This window comes from Protopterus annectens, chromosome 1.part0, assembly GCF_019279795.1.
Source record: "Protopterus annectens isolate FY-2018-M chromosome 1.part0, PAN1.0, whole genome shotgun sequence".
NCBI classification, from domain to species: Eukaryota; Metazoa; Chordata; order Ceratodontiformes; family Protopteridae; genus Protopterus; species Protopterus annectens.
Genome location: NC_056725.1, coordinates 11,079,952 through 11,104,136, shown reverse-complemented (window position 1 = coordinate 11,104,136; position 24,185 = coordinate 11,079,952). Strand labels below are relative to the sequence as shown.

Below are 24,185 nucleotides of genomic sequence, written 5' to 3'. Positions count from 1 at the left end.
GTAAGGATTGCCTGTATTTCTTTCTTCATTGGAGTTTCTTGTAGAGAAAAATTGGAGCTGCTCATCTTCCTTTGTGAATGTGGTTTCAGTGTCCCTTCTCTTTGAAAGTTTGACAGGAAAATATGAAAATTTTAGCTTAAAAATTACACGAATTTGTAGCTTATGAATTCCAGAATCTGTTTTTAGTAGTTTCAGGTCTTTGTAGGTGAAATTAAATAAAAAATCCTGTCGGGAAAGTAGAAGACTGCAGAGCTCAAGAACTCTGCTGTTTTCAGCTTGCCATCCAAGCCACCCAGTCTGTTTTTATTTATTTATTTATTTTTATAGTTCTGTAAATGTGCTATTTTCTCAGGCCAGAACAGCAGTTTAAAATATGTGTGTGTGAGAGAGAGAGTGAGGGAGTAGAGGAGCTAATAATGCATTCTTTTTCTGCCTTGCTGTAGCTCAACATCTTAACCACGATGAAGATGGCTGCACGCTGATCAATAGATTTATTAGAATTTTCCCGCTGTCAAAATTGAAGCTGGATGATGTAGGATGTAAGTAAAAAAATGCCTGGAGGTGTTACTAGGCTTTAATGAGCCAAGGCCCAGAAGTATCACACAACACAACTGTGTGTCATCCTTCCACTCCATTCTAACCATTAGGCATGCCATATACCATGGAGTTAAACTTGGGAATGTTGCAGCATAGTCAGGAATTCAAAACTAAAATATAAAATTAAAACAAAACCTGAATTCAGGGGAAGCATTCTGAAGTCCTGTGCCCACTCATACACAATAATTTGCCCCCCAACACCTAGACTCACTCTCGCCTTGTAACTTTTTAGATATCTACCATCAATGGTGTATCTTTAAAATCCTTCCCAAGGGAGAACCAAAGCACCATGGTCAAAATTTGCTGATATTTTATTTATGCATAAATTCAAAATGCAACAAATACATTTTATGCTTCAGTAAATGTAATATTGTTCAAAAAGTTTTTACCAATGTAGTTATTTAAGTTTCTTTTATCTGAAGAAGAGAATTTTTCAATGACTTCCAATCACAGAATCATTTTAATGATAAAACCTTTTCATTCAATTTAAAATTTATGAACTTAACATAATATAGTAATCTGAAGTTGTTTTCATTTGATCTTCAACCTGTGGGATTTGGATTCGGCACGGACCCGACTTGGCCGTATACTCCAGCATCGGTTCCGAAATCCAAGCTCCTCCCCTACCCGTAATGCCCTGCTGTCCCCAGATCTAATTTGCCCCTTGTTTCGAACAGCACAGGTTGCAGCTGCTCCAAGCTCTTCCTACGCTTTTCAGTAGTTGTAATTCTCTTGGGTCTTATCTTCCTTTTCCTGCTTCTACCTACCCTTTTTCTTCTGCCTTTCCTATCCCGCATTGGGCATTTCAGTTTTAAAAAAAAGTCTCCCTGCTACTTCTCTATTCTCTCTCTTCTTTCTTTTCCCTTTTTTGAGAATGTATGTGTGTGTGGTTTTGTGTGTGTGTGTGTGTGTGTGTGTGTGTGTGTGTGTGTGTGTGTGTGTGTGTGTGTGTGTGTGTGTGTGTGTGTGTGTGTTTGTGTGTGTGTGTGTTTGTGTGCGCGCAACTGGATTTTCTTCTTGTCTTCATGGCTAGGACTCCAAAGCCGGGGTTCAGGAACTGTGTGGCATGTGGGCATAAGATTACTCAATCTGATGCCCACACTCTGTGCGTTGTGTGCTTGCGGGTTCTCCATTTATATTCCTCCTGCTTGATTTGCGTGGGCTTCAACCCCTGTTCACTTAGCGACAGGAGGAATAAGCTAATTTTGAAGGGCCTACTTTCTCCTCCCATTGAGGCCTCTTCTTCCACTGCCCCGGCTTCTGGGACTCAAAGTCCCGCCAAGTAGTCCAGGGATGGATAGAGGGTCAGACACAAGAGCGGGATTGGCAAAGGAAGAGATCTCCTGAGCAGTCTTCCTTGGCAGGACCTCCCACCAAGTCTAGGCCCGACCTAGCCCGGTGTTCTCCTTGGCTCCAGTCCTCTCACTTCTCCCCAGAGTCAGAGAGTTCTTGGGCTAGGTCTCCTGCCTCTGCCTCCCCTTAGCGTCATTCCCGGCCAGAGTCAGTGTCTTCATCTGTCCAGTCCACTCGGACCCTACCTGAAGCAGAGGTGGACAGGATGATGCTGAAGTTTCAGTCGGAGCAGTCAGCACACAGTCTGGTGTCCTCCCGGTATCTCATTCTCCGATCTGACCTTTGGCTTCAGAGTCTTTGTGTCTGAAGTTTCTGATTGTTGAGGCGTCGGCGCAAGTTGTCCATTGCACCTCTACACCGACAGTCACCTTGAGTGGTTTGACTCAGATATCATTGAAATGGACTGACTCTTGGAGCTGTAGCTTTGGCGTTGGCTTCGAGGGGCTGGCTTTGAATTCCCCTCGGGGCTTTGGTGCTGGGAAGTTTGGCGCCAACTCCCCCCCCCCTTGGCATCAGGGGTAGTGGCCCAGTAGGCTCCGATGCCGACAATTTTGGCTCCGGCTACACTGTTTTCTGGGGTCCATTCACCTTCAGTGTTCTAGGTGGTGGAGAGGGTCCTCTGGACTCCTTTGAGAACCTTTTGTCCTTGGACTCCACCCTGGCTCTTTCTGTTTCTAGGCCAAAGTCTTTTGTGCTGCCCCCCCACAGGGACAGCCTGTTGCCAGACCACCCCAGGAGGTTCCTCTTCAGGAATTCCCCGAAACTTCCGAGTCCTCCCTGGAGTTTCCCCCTTGAGGAGGCTCCTCAGAAGCATACGTACAAGAGGAGGCACTTCGACTCCCCCACCAGAGTCTCTCACTGATGATACAGACTTGGATGAAGGGGAGAGTTCCCCGCAGTCACCCCTCGATGATGTCTCATTTGGGGACATCATGGAAATCCTGCACCAGAGAGGCGGATGGTCTACCCTCAAGCCCAACCCCAATGAGTCTGTATTCCTGGAGGCATTTGACACAGGACTTTCTAATTTTTGGGTGCCCCCCCCCCAGGATCCCTTGGTGAATCTGATTTCCAGTAGGACATGGAAGGAACCGGACACAGTTGAGCCCATCCATAAGTGCCTGGTCAAGGTTCTCAGAGCTCCATCAGACAGGCCGTATTGGTCAAAGTGTTCCTCAGTCGATGCCGTGGTGGTTGTGGCAACCACCAAGAAGGAGCAGGCCCAGGAGAGCTCCTCGATCCATCCTCCAGACATTGAGTTTAGGGCGATGGACCACTTTGGGAAGTGAGTATATGCTTCAGCCACCTTTGCTTTATGTGCACGGAATTCTTTGGCCCATATTGTTAGACTGAAGAGGGACCTGGTTAAGGAGGTCACTGAGTCTGCCCCAGGGGTCCAGGTCAGCAGAGGAGAAGAAGGTTTTCTCCTTATGGATGGCCACCCTATTCCTAACATGTCCATGAGGCTGCTTGCTCATGCAACTGAGGGTGCCTCTAGGGCTGCCAGGATGGGTGTTACCATTAGGCAGCACACCTGGCTCCGGCTTTGTGCTTTTTCACAGCCTTTCAAGGCATAATTCATGAACGCTCCCTTTGACTGTTCAACTTTGTTTGGCAAAATTGTTTGTCACACTTTGACCCAGAGCAAGAAAGATGGGAAGATCTTGTCTGCCGTTGGAATCCATTTCTCTACTCTACAAAGATCCTTTTCGAGGAATCAGTATGGGGTCACGAAGATGTGGTTTTTGCAAGTCTTAGGGTTTTTCCCAGGATGCTGAGGGTCTGTCTTCCCCCAGGGCAGAGGCGGAAATGACCGACACTGCCCTTGTGGCAGAGGTGGTCCGAAGAACCAGGGGTCTCGAGACTCATTCTCAGACAGACCCTTTCAGCAATCCTGAGGGATTGCCTGATTGCGGTTTTATGGAGGCAGTTTGGAGGTGTCCATCTCTGCACCCAACAGTTTGGGAGTCCATAACAAATGATCATTGGGTGCTGCAGATCTTATCCAGAAGTTACTCCATCCCTTTTCTTCATCCTCCCTCTCCGGTGAAACACCTGTTGGACATTCCACCTGGTCAATGGCAGCCATAGAAATCACCAGGCTGCTTGAAAAGCGAGTCATCCAGCTCATCCCCCCAGACCAGTCTGGATTAAGCATCTATTCCAGGTTCTTTTTGATGCCAAAGAAAATGGGGGACTTAAGACTCATCCTGGATCTCACTACCCTGAACTTGTCCATTGCCAAGACAGAGTTCCAGATGGGCACCCTATAGTCCATTGTGCCCTTTCTGCAGTGACCGACTGGATGTGCTCGGTGGACCTTCAGGATGTGTACTAGCATATCAATATGAGCAGATGCTCCAGATGGTTCCTTTGTTTTTGGCTGGGAGCCAATCATTTTCGGTTCAGTGTGCTCCCCTTTGGGCTCACCTCTCCCCCTGGGTGTTTACCAAAGTGATGGTGGTAGTGGCAGCTCACCTGCAACTGCAGGGGTTTCAGGTCTTCCCCTACCTGGATGATTGGCTCCTTTTCGCTCCCTCCAGGCACCGATTCAGGCCAGGGATTGTCTTCTCCACCTAGCCCCTTCTCTAGGCATCAAAAATTTTGCCAAGTTCAACCCGGTACCTGTTCATGTGTTGGACTTCATAGGTGCTCGGTTGGATACGATACACTGCAGGGTGTTTCTGCCTCCAGACAGGTTATTGTCGCTTCAACATCACATAAAGTATATTCTTCAGACCCAGCTTCACCCTACAGGTATGGTTTTTTGGGCAGTGGGGTCCATGGCAGCCACGATCACCCTCCTACCAACTGCATGCCTTCACATGTGGCTTCTTCAGTGGACCTTAGCGGTTCAGTGATCTCTTCTCGAACTTCCGCTGTCATATCTGGTCTGGCTGTCCTGAGTTTCCAGGACTCTCTTCAGTGGTGGCTTCAGTCCTCGGACCTTCTTCTGGGCTGCACATTTGTTCTTTCTTCCCCCTCAGTCATGGTGATCACGGACACCTCCCTGCTCGGGTGGTGGGACATTGCATGGGATAGATGCTCCAAGGCATGTGGTCTTCCCTAGAGATCAGTCTGCATATCAGTGTCCTGGAGATGAGGGCAGTGCTTTTGGCGTTGCAAACTCACCACACCTTTCTTCCTACTGGGAACATTGCCATCCAGATGGACAACATGTCAGTAATCTGGTACATCAATAAACAGGGGGGAAACCAGATCTTATCCCCTTTGCCGCGAGGCTATGAAATTGTGTGAGTGAGTGATCTCTTCTGACCATTTTCTGGTGGCAATGCACATTCTAGAAAGTCCAACATTCTAGAGGACAGGCTCATCAAATCTATTCTGATACCTTACGAGTGGTCTCTGAATCAGTCAGTGGCGGACATGATCTTCCAAAAGTGGGGCCATTCTTGCTATGATCTCTTCACCTCTCCTTCCAGTGTGAAGTGCAGTGAGTATTTCTCTCTGATCCCTCCTCCGGGGGAGTCACCCAGAGATGCTTAGCCCTCCGGTCTACTTTATGCTTATCCTTCTCTTCCTCTGATTTCCAAGTTTATTCAGAAAGCACAATGGTTGGGGAGCTCAGTCATCTTCATTGCCCTATTCTGGCCTCGTCAAGTTTGGTTCCCCACTCTGAGGTCTCTTCTAGTGTGTCCCACAGGTTGAAGACAAGTAAAAAGCCACAGCTCAGATGGAACGTTATGGCAAGTACATAACTTCTTTTTTTTTTTTTTTTTTTTTTGAAGTTTATTGATAATGTTTTGGTGGTTATACAGGTAAGAATATTGAGTTGTTCAGAAATGCAATATTTGGCACCTGGCAATGGGCATGTGGAGAACTGTTGGTACCTTATATCTATCTGTTGGAAATCTGGTACATCATCTTGTTAGAATGACTGTATTATAATGGTGGTATTCTAGCCTTATTTCAAGTTATGTAATAGTATTTTTCTGCTTCTAAAGGTGTTTGATATGCCTCCTCCAGGAATCAGAAAATGTATTATTTCAACGAATATTGCAGAAACTTCTGTCACAATTGATGGAGTGCGATTTGTGGTGGACTCTGGTAAGAGCTTTTGTTTTTTGGCGGATTTTTTTTTTTTGTAGATTTGCTGGATGGCTGAAATTAAATATTTTCAATTCTAAGTGAGAACTGAAATAAGATAAAAAATGTAGCATTCACTATCAAATGTTGTAGGCTGCTCTTACAGAATTAGTAATAAATAAATAAATAAATAATTTTAACAGATTGCCTATGAAGTAATGATGTCCACTGGTGTTTATAAAGAAGAGGTCCTTTGGATATAACTGGACTTTGGGCTACTTCAAGACACACACCTAACATCATTGTGTTCTTAGGCTGGTAGTCCATCCCCTTTATTCATAGTGGCTCTATATCTGTCCACAATTTCCATCTATTTCCTGTAGTGAAAGTTAGTTGGAGAACAGAACAGAACTGGACCTAGCTTGCAGACTGTCTTTTTTTTGTGTGTAGTTTTAAAAACTAAAATTGTGTCTAAACCATAATTAACAGTCTTATTATCCCTCATCAGTAGTTGTACTTTTATTTATTATTTTATTTTGATTGAATTCAGTGCTATTTCTTCACCTGTAGCGTATGGACCTAGACCCAGTGTACAAAATCTCTTCAACTCAGAGAAACTGTGCATGAGAGACAGATACATTGTTGCAGATAGAATAAATGTGTGTGTACTGTTGTTGATCCAGTTAATAGAACGTCCAAATGCAAATGCAAAAATTGGGTTAGCTTTAACTTTGTAACATAAAGAAGGAGACAAAGTATCTAGAGTTTAAGACCTAAATATATGTTTTTTTTTCTGGTTCTGATAAATCCCCATATTTTGAATCTTTGCCTAACCTCCAGTCAGCGTAGATCAGAGAAATTGAACTCTTCTAAAATGGACCTAGTATTGCAGTTGGCACAGAGAATTAAGGCTGTAAGCTGTAGTGTGGTAGAAGGTTTGATTCCCTCAGCCCTCATTTGCCAGATGTATGACCTTGAGCAAGGGACTTAACTAGGCAGTGTTTTTGGGTGACTGGAAATTTGGCTAGGCTTCTTAGTGTTCCCCTGGACTGCAAGTGTAGTAACCTAGTTTTATTGTAATCTGCTTTGGAATGTTAGTCTTCATAAGTGTGTACTAGGCCAATGGCCCTGGAGCCTTTGCAAGCCTAGCCCATAGAAGGGCCCTGGCATTGTGCCGCCTGACGTTAGTTCCCAGTGCCTCTATCAAGTAGAGCCACTAGGGTGAACTTTCTATTTCCCATCCACTCATCAAGATTTCTCTTGAAGAGGGCCAGTGAGGTGCTCTGCTTGACATGTATGGGAAGTCTATTCCAGAGCATGGGCAGTCTCTGGGTTATGAACCTGTTCCTCCAGCATGTTCTGTTGATTATCGTAATGAGGTTGAGGTCTCTTGAGCATGTGGTGTGGAGGGATTGAGATTTCTTTAGATGTAGCATTTCTAACAGAGCTGGGTCAGACATGGCTTTGTAAGTCAAGCAGAGATTGCCTCTTAGTAGATGATATGAGACAGAGAATAGCTGGAGTTTTTTTAGTCTGTCCATGTAGGACATGTATTTAAGGCCTAGGATCCTCTTTGTGAGGTACTTTTGTGGCCTTTCCAGCTGTTGCATGTGTCTGGTGAAGTACATGTCAAATGGGGCATTGTACTCAATGACTAGGCTAATGAGGGAAGAGTAGAGAGAGATTATGACCTCTTTCTTCCTGGATGCAAAAACCCTTGGTAATGAGATGTGTCACATAGAAGGACTTTCTGACCACAGTGGCAATGCGGTGGTCAAAGGAGAAGGTGATGTCAACCTGTGTCCCCAGATCTCTTACACATTCAGTGTTCAGTGGGCTCCCATTGATGTGGTAATTAGTGGGAGCTGAGTTTTTCCTAAAGGGGGTGATGACACATTTTTTGGCATTAAGCTTAAGGCCATGGTTTCGACACCAGTCAGTGAGGCCTTTCTGTAGGATGTCTACATCACTTGGGGAGTTAATGTCTCCCAGCTTGCAGTCATCTGTGAACTTGGTCAGCCAGAGTCCCTCTGTGTTGGCCTGGACTTCTGAGAAGTAGGAGCCAAACAGGAGAGGACCCAGGACCGATCCATGTGGGACTCCACTCGTGACTGGTCGGCAGTCTGACTTGGTCTCCACTACTTTCAAACTGTGGATTCTATCTGTGAGCCAATTTGCAACCCACCTAGTGATATAGGGGTTGATGCCTAGTTTTTATTTTTTTTTTTTTTTTTTATCAATAATTCCTGAGTGGGGAATGGTATCAAAGGCCTTGGCCAGATCGAGGTAGGGTGTATGAACTGCCTTGCCATCATCCACAGCTCTGGTGACTGACTCAAAGAAGTCAACCAGGTTGAGCAGGCATGGACTACCTTTCACAAAACCAAATTGCTTGGGATCTAGAGTTTGGAGATTCCCTATATCCTTGTTAATTAGGTCCATGATGCGCTTTATAGCCTTACATATCAGACTTGTCAGGCTAATGGGGCGATAATTCCCTGGGTCTGTAGTCGCTCCCCCTTTATGGAGAGGGATGACTATTAGTACCCTCAGGAGCCATTTCTCCCGTATCTCACCCAGCATCTTTATCATATCTCATCTGAGCCTGCTGCTTTCCCTGACTTCATTTTCCTTAATGCTGTTCTTACTTCTTCTAAGCTGAGCTCCTCTTCTTCTCTCGTCGGCTGTTTCTGGGGCAGTACAGCTTCTGTGGGGTTTTCTTCATTCAGAAGTTGCTGGAGATACACATTCCATCTGCCTTTGATGTCCTGTGGACTGGTGAGCAGGTTATTGCTGGCATCCCTTATGAAGGGTGTCTGACTATCTTCTTTATCTTTCTGTCTTTGCTTTGCAACCAGATGTAGTTTCTTTGTGCCACTTACTGAGTCACTTTCCAGAAGTTGGTAGAGGCCTCTGATGCCCAATTCTTTGCTATTGCAACTTCTTTCTTATCTTCTTTGTTATCCAACGAGTAGTCCTTCCTAGCCTGCTCAGTCTTTTCTATCTCCCACTTCTTCCTGCACTCCTTCTTTCTTTTGATGACTTCCTGGACTTCTGCACTCCACCACCAGCTTTCCTTATGTACCTTATTTCTATACCTGGCTCGTCCACGTATCTTTTCTGTAGTCATAACACATGCTGTTTGTAAGCACTGCCACTCTTCTTCAACTCCACCTATTTCCTCCTGTTTTTGGGGTGCTAGAGCCCTGAGTAATTCTTGAACTGCTATACTTTCTCTCCATTCAACTTCCAGGTCTTCAGCCTGGTCTCTGTTGACCTTACAGCCTTCTCTGACCACTGCTTGCGGCTGATTGTGGCAACTTGTGGTTTATGCTGTGGGCCGACTGTTTCTCTGGGGATGACTTTGCAATCATGGATTCTTTCAGTAAAAAATCCAGAAATTGGCAAAATACTCTCTGTTTAAACAGTCCAAGTAAATTCCAAAAAAGAAAGAGAGTATACCATGGCTGGAGTGCTGTAAAAAACTTTAATTCACCATAAAACAATAAAAGCAATTAAACAAGGTAAGCCCTTTCACAGTCTATTATACAACTGCTTTTCAGACCTAAAACCACACACAGCCTAAACTCATTTATACTAATAAAAGCCCAATTAGCAGGCAGCATTAATTAAGGCATCTCATTCAGTCAGACAGGTTGCAACAAACAGAGAAACCTTTAATGTGTAAGATGTCGTGCTTTCAAAACTGGTTTCAAAGAGACCCTGTCATTAAGCCTGGGGGACTTATCACTGTTCAAATGTATAATCCACTCTTGTTCTTTCATCTCAACTAAGTTCTTAAAGTCTCCCCCTCTTGAATTTGTGAACAAGACTTCTAATACTAAAAATTTTAAGCTGTGATTCTGTCCCTTGTCCAGTACGTGCTGGGCTAGGGCATTCAGAATTTTCATAATTTTTATGTCATTAACATGCTCTAGCAGTCTGTCTTTCAAGTGTCTGTTAGTTTTCCCTGTGTAATAGACATGGCGTACCACATAGTATGCAAAGTAGATCAAGTCCTTAGTTAGACAGTCCACATAGGTTCATAGGTTGGTACTAGGCTATCGGCCCTAGGGGCCTATACAAGCTATAACAATTCCCTGGATATTTCTTCCCACAAAATTTACTTCCCTGGACCCCTGTTTAGCAGGGCAACTAATGTGTTCCCTGGGGTGAATTTCCTATCTCCCATCCAATCGTCAAGGTTCCTTTTGAAGAAGGCCAAAGAGGCGCTCTGCTTGACATGTATGGGCAGTCTATTTCAGAGTTTGGGGAGTCTCTGGGTCAGGCCCTCCAGCATGTTTTGTTCATTGTGATGACAAGGTTTACATCCCTGGAGAGTGTGGCTCTGAGGGATTGGGATTTTTTAAGTGTAGCATGTCCAACAGCTCTGGGTTTGACATGGCCTTTTATGTTAAGCAGAGATCGCCTCTGAGTAGACGATATGCAACAGAGTATAGCTGGAGTTTTTTTAGATGGTCAGCATAGGGCATCTGCTTTAGGCCTGTGATTCTTTTAGTGAGGTATTTCTGTGGCCTTTGCAGTTGTTGCAGATGTCTTGAGATGTGCATACCAAACGGGGCATTGTATTCTATAATGGGTCTAATGAGGGATGAGTACAGTGGGACGATGACCTCCTTTTTTCTGGATGAAAAGCCCTTAGTGATGTGGTGTGCCACATAGAAGGATTTCCTGACTGTTGTGGCGATGTGGTTATCGAAGGTGAGACCACTGTTCATCTGTGTCCCCAAATCTCTTATCACACTTTCAGTGTTTAGTGTACTGCCACCTATGTGGTATTCCATGGGTACATTTTTTTTTCCCAAAGAGGATAACTATACAATGTGAGAGTGTTCAATCTCGCCTTTGTTCTTACATGGGTTTCTGCATCGAGGAAGAGCTCGGACATCTAATACCCACAATCCCCTCCTCTGCTTACCTCAGATCTCTAGTTTGCTGCTGCATGCTGATCGCGGAGGAGACCTTCGAGTCCTGTAGTAGATATTTTTATTTATTCTGTTTTAATAAATTTCAAATTTTATCTAGTTAGTTAAAGTATATAAAGTAGTCGATACTTAGAATAGTTAACTTAGTTAACTTTCGAGTTTTTTTTTTTCGCCTTCACCCCTTTTAGACTTGTGACTAGAAGAAACTTATAGTAGTCTTGCCTTCAGTTCACGGATTTTGACATTTTTTTACAAAAAAAATGGTAGACTTGTTTTAGCTACTATCAAACAGACTCTTATTACCGGATTTTTTGACATTACTGACTGGACTTTCTTTGACTGGACTGGGTCTTTTTCATTTCTTTCTCAATATGAAAAAAAATGAAATTCCTTTTAATTTAGCGTTGTCCAGTGTGGCCAAAATGTCGGTCACAGACAACAGTTCTGTGTCTGCTCTCTTGTCTTGGCTCTTACAAGAGGACTGCTCTATTTTGTCACTCTTTTACAGACTCTGGATGCTTCAGACCAGGCATCAAGTCTTGAGAATTGGAAGGCGCCGGAGAAAAGCCCGCATCTCTCCGAGAGTCTCAGCTAGTCAGGATCACAGGGGACGACCCGTAGTGTTCAACTGTTCAACTGTTGGGCGTTCCGAGGAGTTGAGAGAACCGGGTGACGAGGAGCTCCCTCCACTCCTCGTCTGCTGAGGGTGCTCTCTCATTCTTTACGATCGCTCTTCCGGAGCCCTTCCGACACCGACGCCGCGTGGTGCAGTGGTGGGCCATGACACCTATATGAAGGCCCACGCCACTATACCCCATCTGCGAGCCAGCAGCTACAGAAATTTCAAAGCTGCTAGAAAAAAGAATCATCCAACCAGTCCCAGCAGGACCAAATAGGATTCCTACTTACTCAAGGTTTTTTTTTAGTTCCAAAGAAAACAGGGGGGAGGATTCTAATTCATCCTCATCTCAATCAACACCTTGTCAAGGAAAGGAGTCCGAATGGTCCTTCACGCTCGATCCTTCCATTCATTCTTCGGAAGGACGACTGGTGATACTCAATAAGTGAGAAGAGGACCATACTAAAATGGCAAAATGGCCAGGGGATCACTTCACCGCTTGCTCTGGGGCTGCCCCTCACTACTAGTCAGCCCCCTTGGCCTGCTGGCCTGAGCCCCCCCAGTCCACAGCATCATGGGTCTGGTAGCGATGCTCATCTAGGGTAGCGCCTCCAGGGTGTTTCGTGATCTGGGTGACTGACTCCTGTCTGCCACCACCAGGCGTCACAACTGATACAAGCAGGGATTACTCCTACAACTTTGTACACACCTTGGGCATTTCAGTAAATTTCGAGAATCTTTGCACAGCATTCACAGCATATCTTATATTATTCATAGGGCGGAATTAGATTATAGCGTCAGTTAGTTCTAAAACTTCCGACAGAATAGTCACTTCAATTCAAACTTCCCTTCTGCTGTTCCAAGGTCCCCAGCAAAAAAAAGTCCCAAAGTTTTTTGGGTCAAATCACACCTAAGGTGGTGGTTACAGACTTGCAACCTATCTGGCGGAGACATTTGTGCTACCACCACCACCGCCACGAACGATAACCACGGACGCTTCCCTGATAGGGGGGGGGGCTCAGGGACAGACACAGACAGTCCAAGGCAACTCATCTGGAGTACAATCACATCAATGTTTCTGAGTTGAGGGCAGTGTTTTTGCGTTACACACTTTGTTCTTCTTCCTCCAGGGACCATTGCATTGCAGACATTGTAGACAACACAAACTTTATCTGCAAAACCAGAGGGACACATACCAGATCAGTGTGTCTACATTCTTTGCTCCACGCCGCTTACCTTTATTAGACACTATTTGTATGGCTGCTACTTGGGCTAAACCAACACATTTATCTCTTCTTACAAAGTGACAGGGGAGGGGGGATAGGGGCAACCTGGTTCCACCACTGTGCTCAACGCGTTCTCCCCTCAGTTCCTCGGGATCATGGCTAGAGGGAGGTGTAACATGTAAGAAATGTGAGATTGAACCATAAACAAGACTCTCGAAGTCCTTATAATGTCCTTACCATAGAGTGTTCATCTGCATGTTCTTTGTGCACCCTCCCCACCCCCCACCCCCCTTAGAAGAACGCCTGAGTTGGGTTGGTCTCTGGTATTCTCCTTTCTGCTTCTGCTGTAGTACTGTTACTATCATACATATATATGTGTATTTATATGTATATATAGGCGTATGTAGTGGCATGTGTGGTTTGCTTGTCAAACTAGATCTGAGCAAACTAGGGGATTTGTGGGTATTAGATGTCCTCGATTCCTTGGCATTGAGCTTGAGCCCATGGCTCTGGCACCAAGCATCTGTTTCTGTAAGGCCCTTGCATAAAGGGAATTCTCAATAACATAATTCAGCACAGGGTGTACAAACTTGTGACCTATATGTATAAACCTGCAGGCCTTACATTTCCTACAGATAAATGACCCTTCACGATCTGATAGGGGGATATGTACATCCCTCATGTTCTTATAGCATAACTGTCTCTTCAAGGACGGTCTATTCCTAAACGTAAAACTGGGTTTCTCACTCAGTGCCTTTCTTAGTTGCTCATCTGACTTCAGAATAGGCCAGTCTTTCTTAATAACATCACAAACCTTGTCAATATTACTAGAGTATGTTAGAGCTAGTCTTGTTTTTTTCCTAGATCTCTGTTTTTTAATGTGTCTATGTCTTCATGGGCTTGAAAAGTATGGTTTCCCCAAGCCTTGCCTCTCTGACTGCAGTTCTTCTATGCATTTATTTACTGTTGTATCCTCTCTTTACAAAACTTTGTTTTTAATCACCTAGTGCTTCATCTAAATCACCTTCATCAGTATGTAGCCTCATAGTTCTTACTTTTCTCAGATCCTACCTGAGTTGCATGTTGGCTACTCTTGTATGTGATCTTGTGACTGTCTCTCTTTCTGAACCATGTGTTGGCTACTATCAAGCCTTTTGCCAGACAGAAGTCTAGAATGGCTTCTTCTTTATTCCTGCTGCCCCACCCATGTAGACCAAGGCAGTCCTCATATCTTGTTCTGTCTGTCCCAATATGTGCATTCAAGTCACCCATTATCAACACCAATTCATGTTGTCCTGCTTCATCTAGTAGGTCCTGCAACTGCTGTCTGAATGCACTCTTTTCCTCACTATCACAACCCTGAGTGTGATAGTTATTGTGACACACTAGCTGAAGTTCCCATTAAACTCAAGACTTTTTTTCAGGAGGACTTCCAACTATCCATCAGTAAAGCAGCTAACCTACACTGCCAGTGTTTGCCATGCTCAACTGCTTCCTTGACATTATCAATGCTAACTATCTTTCACAAATGCTTAACCATCCTGCAAGAGGCCCCGATATCCTGGATCTAGTCCTCACAAATATGACCGCTTGTTGCACATTTCTGTATGTATCATCATGTCTTGTTAAAATCCGATCATGATTTAGTGACCTTTTCCTTAAAAAAAAGTGGTTGTACTTCTCTGTAAATAGTTCTGTGTTTGGTGACTTCTCAAAAGCAAACATTATTCAATTACTTGATGACCTAAATAAATTCTGCTTTCATCCTCCTCAGAAGGATCCCATTGCTGAAGATGCTACCTATGCCTGTGACTTCTACTCCCACTTAAATAGTTGTAGTGATAAGGCAGTCCCTCTCCACAACAAATATAATGAGAAGTTTAAAGATGAACACCTGTGGTGCAAATCCTGTATAAATAAATAAATTGTATAAGAAAAGAAAGAGACTGCTTAATGCTTATATGAGGTCTTGTTCTACCTGTATTAAAAACACATTTGAGGTAACTAACAGAAAGCTTAAGGAAACCATTACGAAGCTCAAAGCTAAGTATGAAAGTACAAACTACACATCTTTCATTAGCTATTTCAGGAAGTTATATAGTAATGCCCAACAATGTCTGGGGCTAGTCCACTATAGTACTACACTCTGACCCAAAGGAAAGGAAATGGCTAACATCCCAGCTAACAAATTTGGTGCAAATTTTACTGCACCCATGGTCATAACTATTCCACAAGTTCCAAAGTCCTAGCCACCTCCTTTATTTGCTATGGAGCAGGTTCTCTTCACCCTCTCAGAAACCTAAGAATACTTCATCCATGGGTCATGATAATGTATTGGTGCCAAATATGCCCTTTCTGAACCCTTGCTTAACCTCTTTAATCTAGGCCTCTCCATTGGTTACATGCCTGAAGCCTGAAAAACAGCCATTGTAATGCTATTACACAAGGTTGGCTCAACTATGGACTCTGGTAACTGCAGACCCATTAGTCTCACTAGCCTGATATGTAAAGCTATGGAGTGCATTACCTCACGCCTCATTAATTTGGATATTGAAAAACTCTTAACCTTGGACCTTTTCAGTTTGGCTTTGTCAAATGAAGATTCTGCCTCTCTAATCTCATTTCTGTGAAAAAAATAAGTGAAGACGTTGATAGTGATTATGCAGTGCATGCAGCATATCTAGACCTGGTCAAGGCCATTAATGCTGTTCCCCATACACGCATTATTGATAGACTTGTAAATCTGAATGTAAATCCTTATATTGTGTGATGAATAGGTAACTGGTTGTCTGACAGATCCCATGAGGTTAGAGTCGCAGGTGAAACCAAACTAATTCCAGTGAAAGCAGTCAGTGCCTGAACTTTCAAGCCAACGCTCGTCTTCACCAAAGAACACAAAACAGGCATCGTAGAGTTATACAGGAATAATTGTCCATCACAGACCAGGGATCCACAAAATAATAAATTTAATACTTTAATTCAACACTTGAACAACTCAGAACAAAATTAAAAGCTTAACAGAATCACTGTGTTTTTCATCTTTTCTTAGAACTTCTTCAGACATCAGTTCCTTCCACATTTACTCGTAATTTATACACTGAATGCTGTTAATTAATTAAAAACAATAATCATAGTATTGAAAGTGAGATCCCGTATAAGGAGCTGCTGTATTGTATTATAGCCTGCTTAAAACAACCCATTACATAAAATTAGAATCTCATACCCTATTCCTATCTATGCACAATATATTTAACTTTATGACTGTCAGAAAATTACAGGTAAATAACATTATTCTCAAAAGGTTAGTAGTAAAAATAATTTTCTACTAAACCTATAAATAGATTCATAAGTTCAATCACATCACTGAAAACTAGTGGGAGACTTACAACGTTTTCCATTAAGTAGATTCTTGGTAATGGTTTGAAAAAGTGAGATTTAATACAAGTCATGGAACAGTAAGACTGAATGACCCAAAATACAGACATGTATTCTGGCAGTATTTTGTTGTTCCTTGGAATATTTCCATTTCTCTAAGGCATGGTCATCTCAGAGTTGGTTTATATAAGTTGGGTGGGTGTGGAGAGACTTGCCCCCTGCAAAAAAAACAACTTTGAAGGAGAAAAGAGATGTTTTCCTGTTTTTTTTTTTCTTTCTTTTGTTCTGATATGTGGAAAGTCTTGGCATTCTTGTAAGGGAGACATATTTTCCCTGCATATCACAGCTGAATCTTTTGTGATTATCCATTTATTTATCCTGGTTTTAAAGGTTCTAGGGAGCTACTAGGTACCTGTTGTGCCATTTTGTTGTATCAATGTGGGGTTATAGGTACAAGTCTCTAGAACAGGTGTTTGCATTACCACTGGTAATATTTTGGTGAAGGAGTTCAGGGAATTGTGGATCATTATTAATATGGAAGGCTAAGCAATGATTACCCCTCAGGAGTCTTTGTGACACTAAGTAGAGTGACCTTGCCTTTATTCAGTAAGAGAAGATAAGGGTACTAAGACCCAAGATTTTTTAGGAGAAGAAATGGTGAAGTGTGACTTGATTTAGGTTCTTAATGAAATGCATGCCAAGATATACACTGTATTCAGTAATGAAGTGGGACTGCTAAGTTTTTAACAGGTTTTATTTGCTCGTCACACTTTAACTTATAACATGATTTCTTATGTATCAATGATAACTGTTTCAAGAACATTTGTATTTTCATGAATTATTCATATTTCCTCATAACATCAACATTAGTCTTTATATCAAGCCTTCACATTTTTCAGTATTCACCAATCCTCCCATATCACACATCTTCTTTGTTAACAACTGTAGATCAATATGTATATATACCTTCAAGAAGTTTTCTAGAGGCTTGCACAAGTGTATAAATACTGAGATTGGTGACTGCCATTTTGTAGTAAGCTGCTGAGATTGTAAGCATGTATGTCTGTGTAGTCTGTCAGTTAATCAGTTTGTTTATAGTTTGTACTGCTGCTATCCATCCTGATGTGTTTCTGTGTAATAAAGCATATAAATGAACTACCTCACCTGTTTGTCTTTAATGGGAAGCAAGACAAGTGACATAGTGTAAGAACGGGATCCAGAAGTTCAGATTCTGGACTGAGAAGGCACTCAGTAAAAGGTGGAGGAATCTACAAGAATGGATCATCCCCACTGCACGTTTAATTTGCAAAAACAGGTCAGAAACGTATTTCAGGTATCAAAGCTTACTTAAATAATCTCTTATTCTCAAAATATAAAACGAAGCACTCAGAATGCTCTAAACGAATTTCTAGTTAAACTGTGACATATTGAAAAAATATTCAAATAACTACAGAAAATGTTTGAAGTAAAGTCCAAATCGCATAAAATGTATAAAATAAGGAAAATGAACGCATTTTTTCGCATTAACTGAAGCTATTCAAGATATCTGAAGTATACAAAGAGTTTGCATAATTGTGCAGTATTACAGTACAGTTATTTTGCAAAATACAGCCATTTCAAAGCATATTTTGCAAAGTACAGAATTTCCATGAGTTTATTGGGCATTTAAATGTTATTACAAGTACTGGCTGTGTGTGCATTTCGTACATAATTACAAGGCCCATTTTCAGTGTGTTTGAGCATACATTGTTGGAATGGCTGACAGGTTTCAAAAAACAGCTCCACTTGTATTTAATAATAAGATTGCAGAGAATTGGAGAGTGTTTGAGCAAGAGTACGATATTTTCATACAAGCTGCATTTTCTGATAAAGATTACCCTACGAAGGCATTTATTCTGCTTAATTTGGGTGGTTCAGAATCCATAGAAAGAGAGCATTCATTTGTTTATACACATGCTGTGTTTGCAGGGGAGGGGGGGGGGAACTGTCATATAGTGGTACCAGCTGAGTCAAGGGAAGATCCCAAGTGCTTGAAATGTAAATTTAGGGAAATGTGTAACCCGCAAACGAATAGTACAATGGAAAGGCATTTATTTCACACAAGAGAGCAAAAGCTTAGGGAAACTTTTGCAGCATATTATAACTGACTTGAAAAAACAAAGTTAAACGTGCAGATTTGGTGGTTTAAGGGATGAGTTGATTAAACACAGACTTGTGTGTGGTATTAAAGATGATGTTGTGAGAAAGATTTTGCTTCTTGACAGTGATTTAACTTTGAATAAGGCCATTGAGTTTTGTCAGATATATGAGGTTACAAAACACACAAATATGCTTACAAATGAGAATTACATACTTCCAGTATATTCTAAAGCTCATGTTGATAGTATGCAGCACGTAGATAAAAGGAACAAGCCCAAGCACATGGCAGCAACTGTAAACCCTGCAACAGTCACTGGGAAACCCCATACCTTTCTAGCAAATTCCAGAGTATGCACAGGCTCAGTGATGCACAAGAGTGAGTCAGCAAACTCAAAGCATATGCCTATACCCAGTTTCATAGTCAACTGTCGTAATTGTGGTGCAAATCATGAGCCCAAAAGATAAAAATGCTTAGCTTTTAATCAACAATGCCAAAAAATGCAATAAGTGGAATAATTTCAAAAGGTTTTGTAAATCAAATAAGGGGCATTCTTTTATTAAAAGAGAACATTCAAAGAGAAGTTTATCAATTAGAAAGCTGTGACCCTACTTTTTATGTTGATGGTGTGTCAGTGTTTAATGAAACAGTCAATGTAGTACATTTATGGGCAAAGAATGAAGTATTTTGTACTGTCCAGATAAATTGGCATTCCATAGAGCTCAAAGTTGACACAGGTTCAAAGTGCAATATTATGTCAACAGAAACATTTGCTAGAGTATGTGCTGGTGAGAAGCTTGATTTGCAAAGTGTGCAAAACTCATTGTTTATGGTGATGAAGAAATTCAGACCAAAGGTTCAGTACTGCTTTCATGTTACTCTGTTTGGAACAGCTATGACTTGCAATTTTACATAGTCAAAAGGCATGTGCAGTTATTATTAGGCCTCAGAGACAGTTTGAAAATGGGGCCACTTTCATTTAATAAGGTAGTACACCATGTAAGCTTAAAAAACCACTGTTCTAATTTTACCCAGACTATGTTTTCTGCTTATGCTGATCTTTTTGAAGACAAACTAGGCAAACTCCCAGTTGTGTACTCCTTAAAGTTGTCAGCCCAGTTATCAGGCCAGGCCGGAAAGTTCCAGTAGCTATGCAGATCAGAATTAAGCCTGAGCTAGATAAAATGGTGCAGCAAGGTGTAACTTGTCCAGTAGAAGAACAAACTGAATGGATATCCTCCATGGTGGTAGCTCATAAGAAAAGCTCAGATGATATCAGAATATGTATTGATCCATGAGATGTGAACAGAGCAGTGAAAAGACCTCATCATCCAGTGCATACAGTCGAAAATGTCGCTGCTCTTATGCCAAATGCCACTGGTTTTTTTTTGTCTTGGATGCAAACAGCTCATTTTGGCAAATCTTGTTAGACTGAAAATCTTCATTGCTAACCACCTTCAATACTCCTTTTGGCAGGTACAAATTTTTGAGAATGCCATTTGGGATAAATTCTGTCAGTGAAGTCTTCCAATGTGCAATGGAGCAAATTTTTTGTGGGTATCCGTGTGCTATTATAGTAGATGATATTCTAGCAGGAGGTAATGGTGAAGCCGAGCATAACAGAAACCACAAGAAAGTTCTGGAAAGAGCATGTAAAGTGAATCTTAAGCTGAATCCTCCGAAGTGCAAATTCAGGCTATGAGGAAGTTACTTATGTTGGTCATTTATTTACCAGTTTGGGCTTACGACCAGATCCCTCAAAGCAAACAGCAATTCTCGAGATGCCAGCTCCAGACAATGTTCAAGCCCTACAATGTTTTCTTGGCATGGTTAACTACCTAGGCAAGTTTATTCCAGACTTGAGGTAACTTTTAGCACCGCTCAGAGAGCTGACACGCAAAGTTTTATCTTGGTCATGGTTAGAACAACACCAAAGAGCATTTGGTATCCTGAAACAAAGACTTGCCAGTCCACCAACTCTCAGATACTATGATATTCACAAACCTGTTACTCTTTCTTGTGATGCTTTGAAATTTGGTCTTGGTGCAGTCATTCTTCAAGAGGGCAGACCAGTAGCCTATGTGTTCAGAACTCTAACCCAAACTGAAATGCACTATGCTCAGATAGAGAAAGAACTCTTGGCAATTGTGTTTGCATGTTCGAAGTTCCATGATTATATTTATGGTAGACCTATCCAGTATACAGCTCCAGACAGATTGCAATGCATGATGTTGAAATTCCAAAAGTATAATTTCAATCTTATCTACACAAAAGGCAAACTTCTTTATCTTGCTGATACTTTATGCAGATTACCCAGAAATGCCACTGAACAGCATGAAAATGAGAAACTTGACTTTGAAGTCATGGAAGTGAGAAATTTTTCTTTCACAAGTCTTGTTGAGCATAGGTCATACAACCTCAGGTCCAGTTCTTCAGAAGCTCAACTGCTTTATCAGTCAAGGATGGCCTTCAAAGCAATTTTGGTTACCAATAGAAGTGCAACCTTATTTTCCTTACAGAGATGAGATTTTTGTTTGACAATGGTATCATCAAGAAAGGTCCAAAAGTGATTGTTCCAAAATACTTACAAGAGTACATTGCCATTTTGCATTGTGGGCACCCAGGAACTGATTCTACCAAAAGAAGGGCAAGAGAACTAGTATTTTGGCCTTCTATGTCAAATGATATTGAGAGAGTAATTTCATCTTGTTCTGTATGTAATAGTAGTAAGCCACATCAACAGAAAGAACCACTTCAGCTAAACCAGATTCATAAACTACCTTGGTTGGCAGTAGCTACAGACATTTTCAAATGAAATGGTCAGCATTACTTTGTGTTATTAGACTCTTTTTCCAACTGGTTCGAGATTGACCTACTTGCTAATCTAGCATCAACTAGTGTCATTACTAAGATGAAGCGTCATTTTGCAGTCAGTGGTAGTGTGCACAAAGTTATTTCTGACAAAGAACGAAATAAGCGGAAAGCTCTCCAAAAGTACAAGAACAGTAATATGGGAGTGCAAAAGCACAGAGAGCGGAAACCACCGATTTGGTCAACACAGCTTTAATATTCCACCATTAAACACACCAAAACCACACTGTCATTATTTCTGACAAAGTACACAGTTTACAAGCCAGCAGTTCAAAAGATTTGCTGATGAGTGGGACTTTACTCATGTTACAAGTAGCCCTGAGTACCTGCAGAACGTGCAAATGGTTTGGCAGAATGTGCAGTTCAAAGTGCAAAACAGTTACTAGAGAAGTCAAAACAAGACAATAGCAATGTTTTCTTGAATCTCAGAAATGTTTCTTGTGATAAACATCTTGGTTCACTTGCACAGAGACTTCTGTTGAGACAAACCAGAACCACACTACCAATTAGTAACTCATTATTGGTTTCATGTGTCAAGAACAACAGATCAGTGAAAGCCAATGTATTAAAGAAGTGCTTAGCCCAGAAGTCCTATTATGGTAAGACCAGCAAACCGCTCAATCCATTATGAGAAGGGAAGATAATGAGGATGCAGACGTCCAAAAGTTTTGATCAGATTAGTGTTGTGAAAAATGGATGTCAAGAGGCAAGATCATACATTGTGAAATCGCAAGGAGCAGAATTTAGGCGGAATCGGAAACATTTGATCCCGATGTCAGAGCCTGTATTGCAGTATCATACCTGCAGGAAAGACTCTACATCTTAGAGTGAGTTATCCAGCTTTCCAGTTCCAAAGGATGTTCCAGTAAATATCACTACTCCTGAGAAGAATCTCGAAACTCCTGAAGCAAGTTGTTCACCTGTGACTGTCCCTGTTGCTAAACCCAATTCTGATTGCTGTATCACTAGATAAGGTCGCATTTCCAGACCATGTTCCAGATACATGGCAACTTGGACATAAGGACATGAGTGTTATGTTTATTTCTTATTGTGTATGTCATTGTATGTTTCTTTTCAAATGCCATTATATTGTGGGCAATTCATTAAAGAGGGAGGATGTAGATCAATATGTATGTATACCAAGAAGCTTTCTAGGGGCTTGCACAAGTGTATAAATACTGAGCATGTGCAAGCCTGACTGTCATTTTGTAGTAAGCTGTTGAGATGTAAGCATGTATGTCTGTCTGTGTAGTCTGTCACTTAATCAGTTTATATTTTGTACTGCTGCTATCCATCCTGATATATTTCTGTGTAATAAAGCATATAAATGAACTACCCCACCTGTTTGTCTTTAATGGGAAACAAGATGACCAACTACAACTTTATTGAATTATCATTTAAGACATAGGTGAACATATATTTATTCATAGATTCATAAAGTCTTTCTAGGCTAACAACCCATGGGGCCTTTCTAAGCCTAGCCAAGTTTTCCCAAAAGAATAATGATGTCTTGTATCCAAATAAGACATTGAGGGCCAGGCACTTATAAGCGACCTCTGTCCATAAGGGACATGGGTGCTAGGCCTGCTGTAAATTTCCTGTTCCTTATCCACTTGTCTATGTTGTGCTTAAACTGGGTAATAGACAAACTCAGCTTCACATGGATGGGAAGCCTGTTCCATAGGAGGAGCAGTCTCTGGGACCATATTAACATATTCACAGTTACAAACATTATACATCACATGCATTCTTTTGTACAATAATCATCAATCCAACATTACATAAATTGCTGAATTACTGCCTTCCCTTAAACCTCACTCCACCCCCAAAAGATTATTCTGCATGCATTGTTCCCACAATATCCATTTTTCTATGTAAGTTAATCCTACTCTTTTGTGAAGATCCTGTTTCCAGTTCTTTTATTTTCTTACAATATTTGCTACTTTTAAATAGAGTTTATTTAGACTTTGAACTCCATTTTATACTAATTGTTTTTTTGGCAGCCAGCCTGGCCCCGTTGCTTTGTATTGAGGAATAAGCCATATTCTGTTTGAACTCCTGCTAACTGAAATAATGTCCTACATAACAAATATTTTGTGTATATTTTTAAAAACTTACCCTGTCTAGTTGCAACCACTCCTCTGGGTCCCCTGATGCATCCTGAACATTACAAATTAAATCCCAGTCACCATACATAATTAAAATACCTTTTTTGAAAACCTAGTTCCTTCAAAATCCTTCTCAACTCAAACATCGTCATCTTAGGGTGAATGTAATCAAAATGGTAAAGTTCCTTCCTTGTTAAAACCTTTTACAGCCAGAAATCAACCATTGCTATTTTGCTTCTTCTATAAGTCATTGCCACCCCTGTCTCATACCAACACAGTAGCTCCCCTCTTCCCTTGTCCTTGACATTCTGCTGAATATCTGCCCTAAAACCCTTGCCTCCAGAATTGCATATGTTCATTTTTGTCTAACTACATTTCCTGCAGCATAGCTATTTGCACCCTACAATTCTTGATGTAGGTAATTGCTGTTCACCTTTTAAATTCCATGTTATTGACAGTGCAGCCTTTTTATCCATTACACAAGACTATCACCAATAATACCTGACATGTATTTTGCACATATTTCATCTGACGGTTTATAGAAACACACTTAAAACTGTCAGGCAAAATTATATATTAACTTTTCGTCCGTTTTAGATCTAATGTTTCCATTTTCCAAATTTTGCAATTCAGAACACAATCTGCTTCTCTTTTTAAAACAAAGTCACACAGAGCTGTATGCATTATAAACTACAACCCTTTCATCTAACTCCTTAAATTTTCCAGTTTTAGTTTCTGTTGGCTTCTAGGCATTGTACTTACTGGCCAATAAACAAATGAATCAAAGTCATGAGTTCTTGATTTGGACACAAGAAGAGCTGTAATTAACTTGATGCTTTGTTTATTTTGTTTTATATTAAAGAAGAAACATCTTAAATTATCACTTTGACATAGAAAATTATACAT

At 41.5% G+C, this 24,185-nt stretch overlaps 1 protein-coding gene across 1 annotated transcript in view; it reads left to right on the top strand.

Annotated features, from left to right (window-relative positions):
- The window catches only part of DHX34 (DExH-box helicase 34), a 1,598,514-nt gene that overhangs the window by 281,285 nt on the left and 1,293,044 nt on the right, over positions 1-24,185 (top strand). Inside the window, exon 4 of the mRNA XM_044078772.1 lies at positions 5,916-6,018. Within this exon, the coding sequence (XP_043934707.1) occupies positions 5,916-6,018 (103 nt within the window). The remainder of the gene's footprint in view (positions 1-5,915; positions 6,019-24,185) is intronic.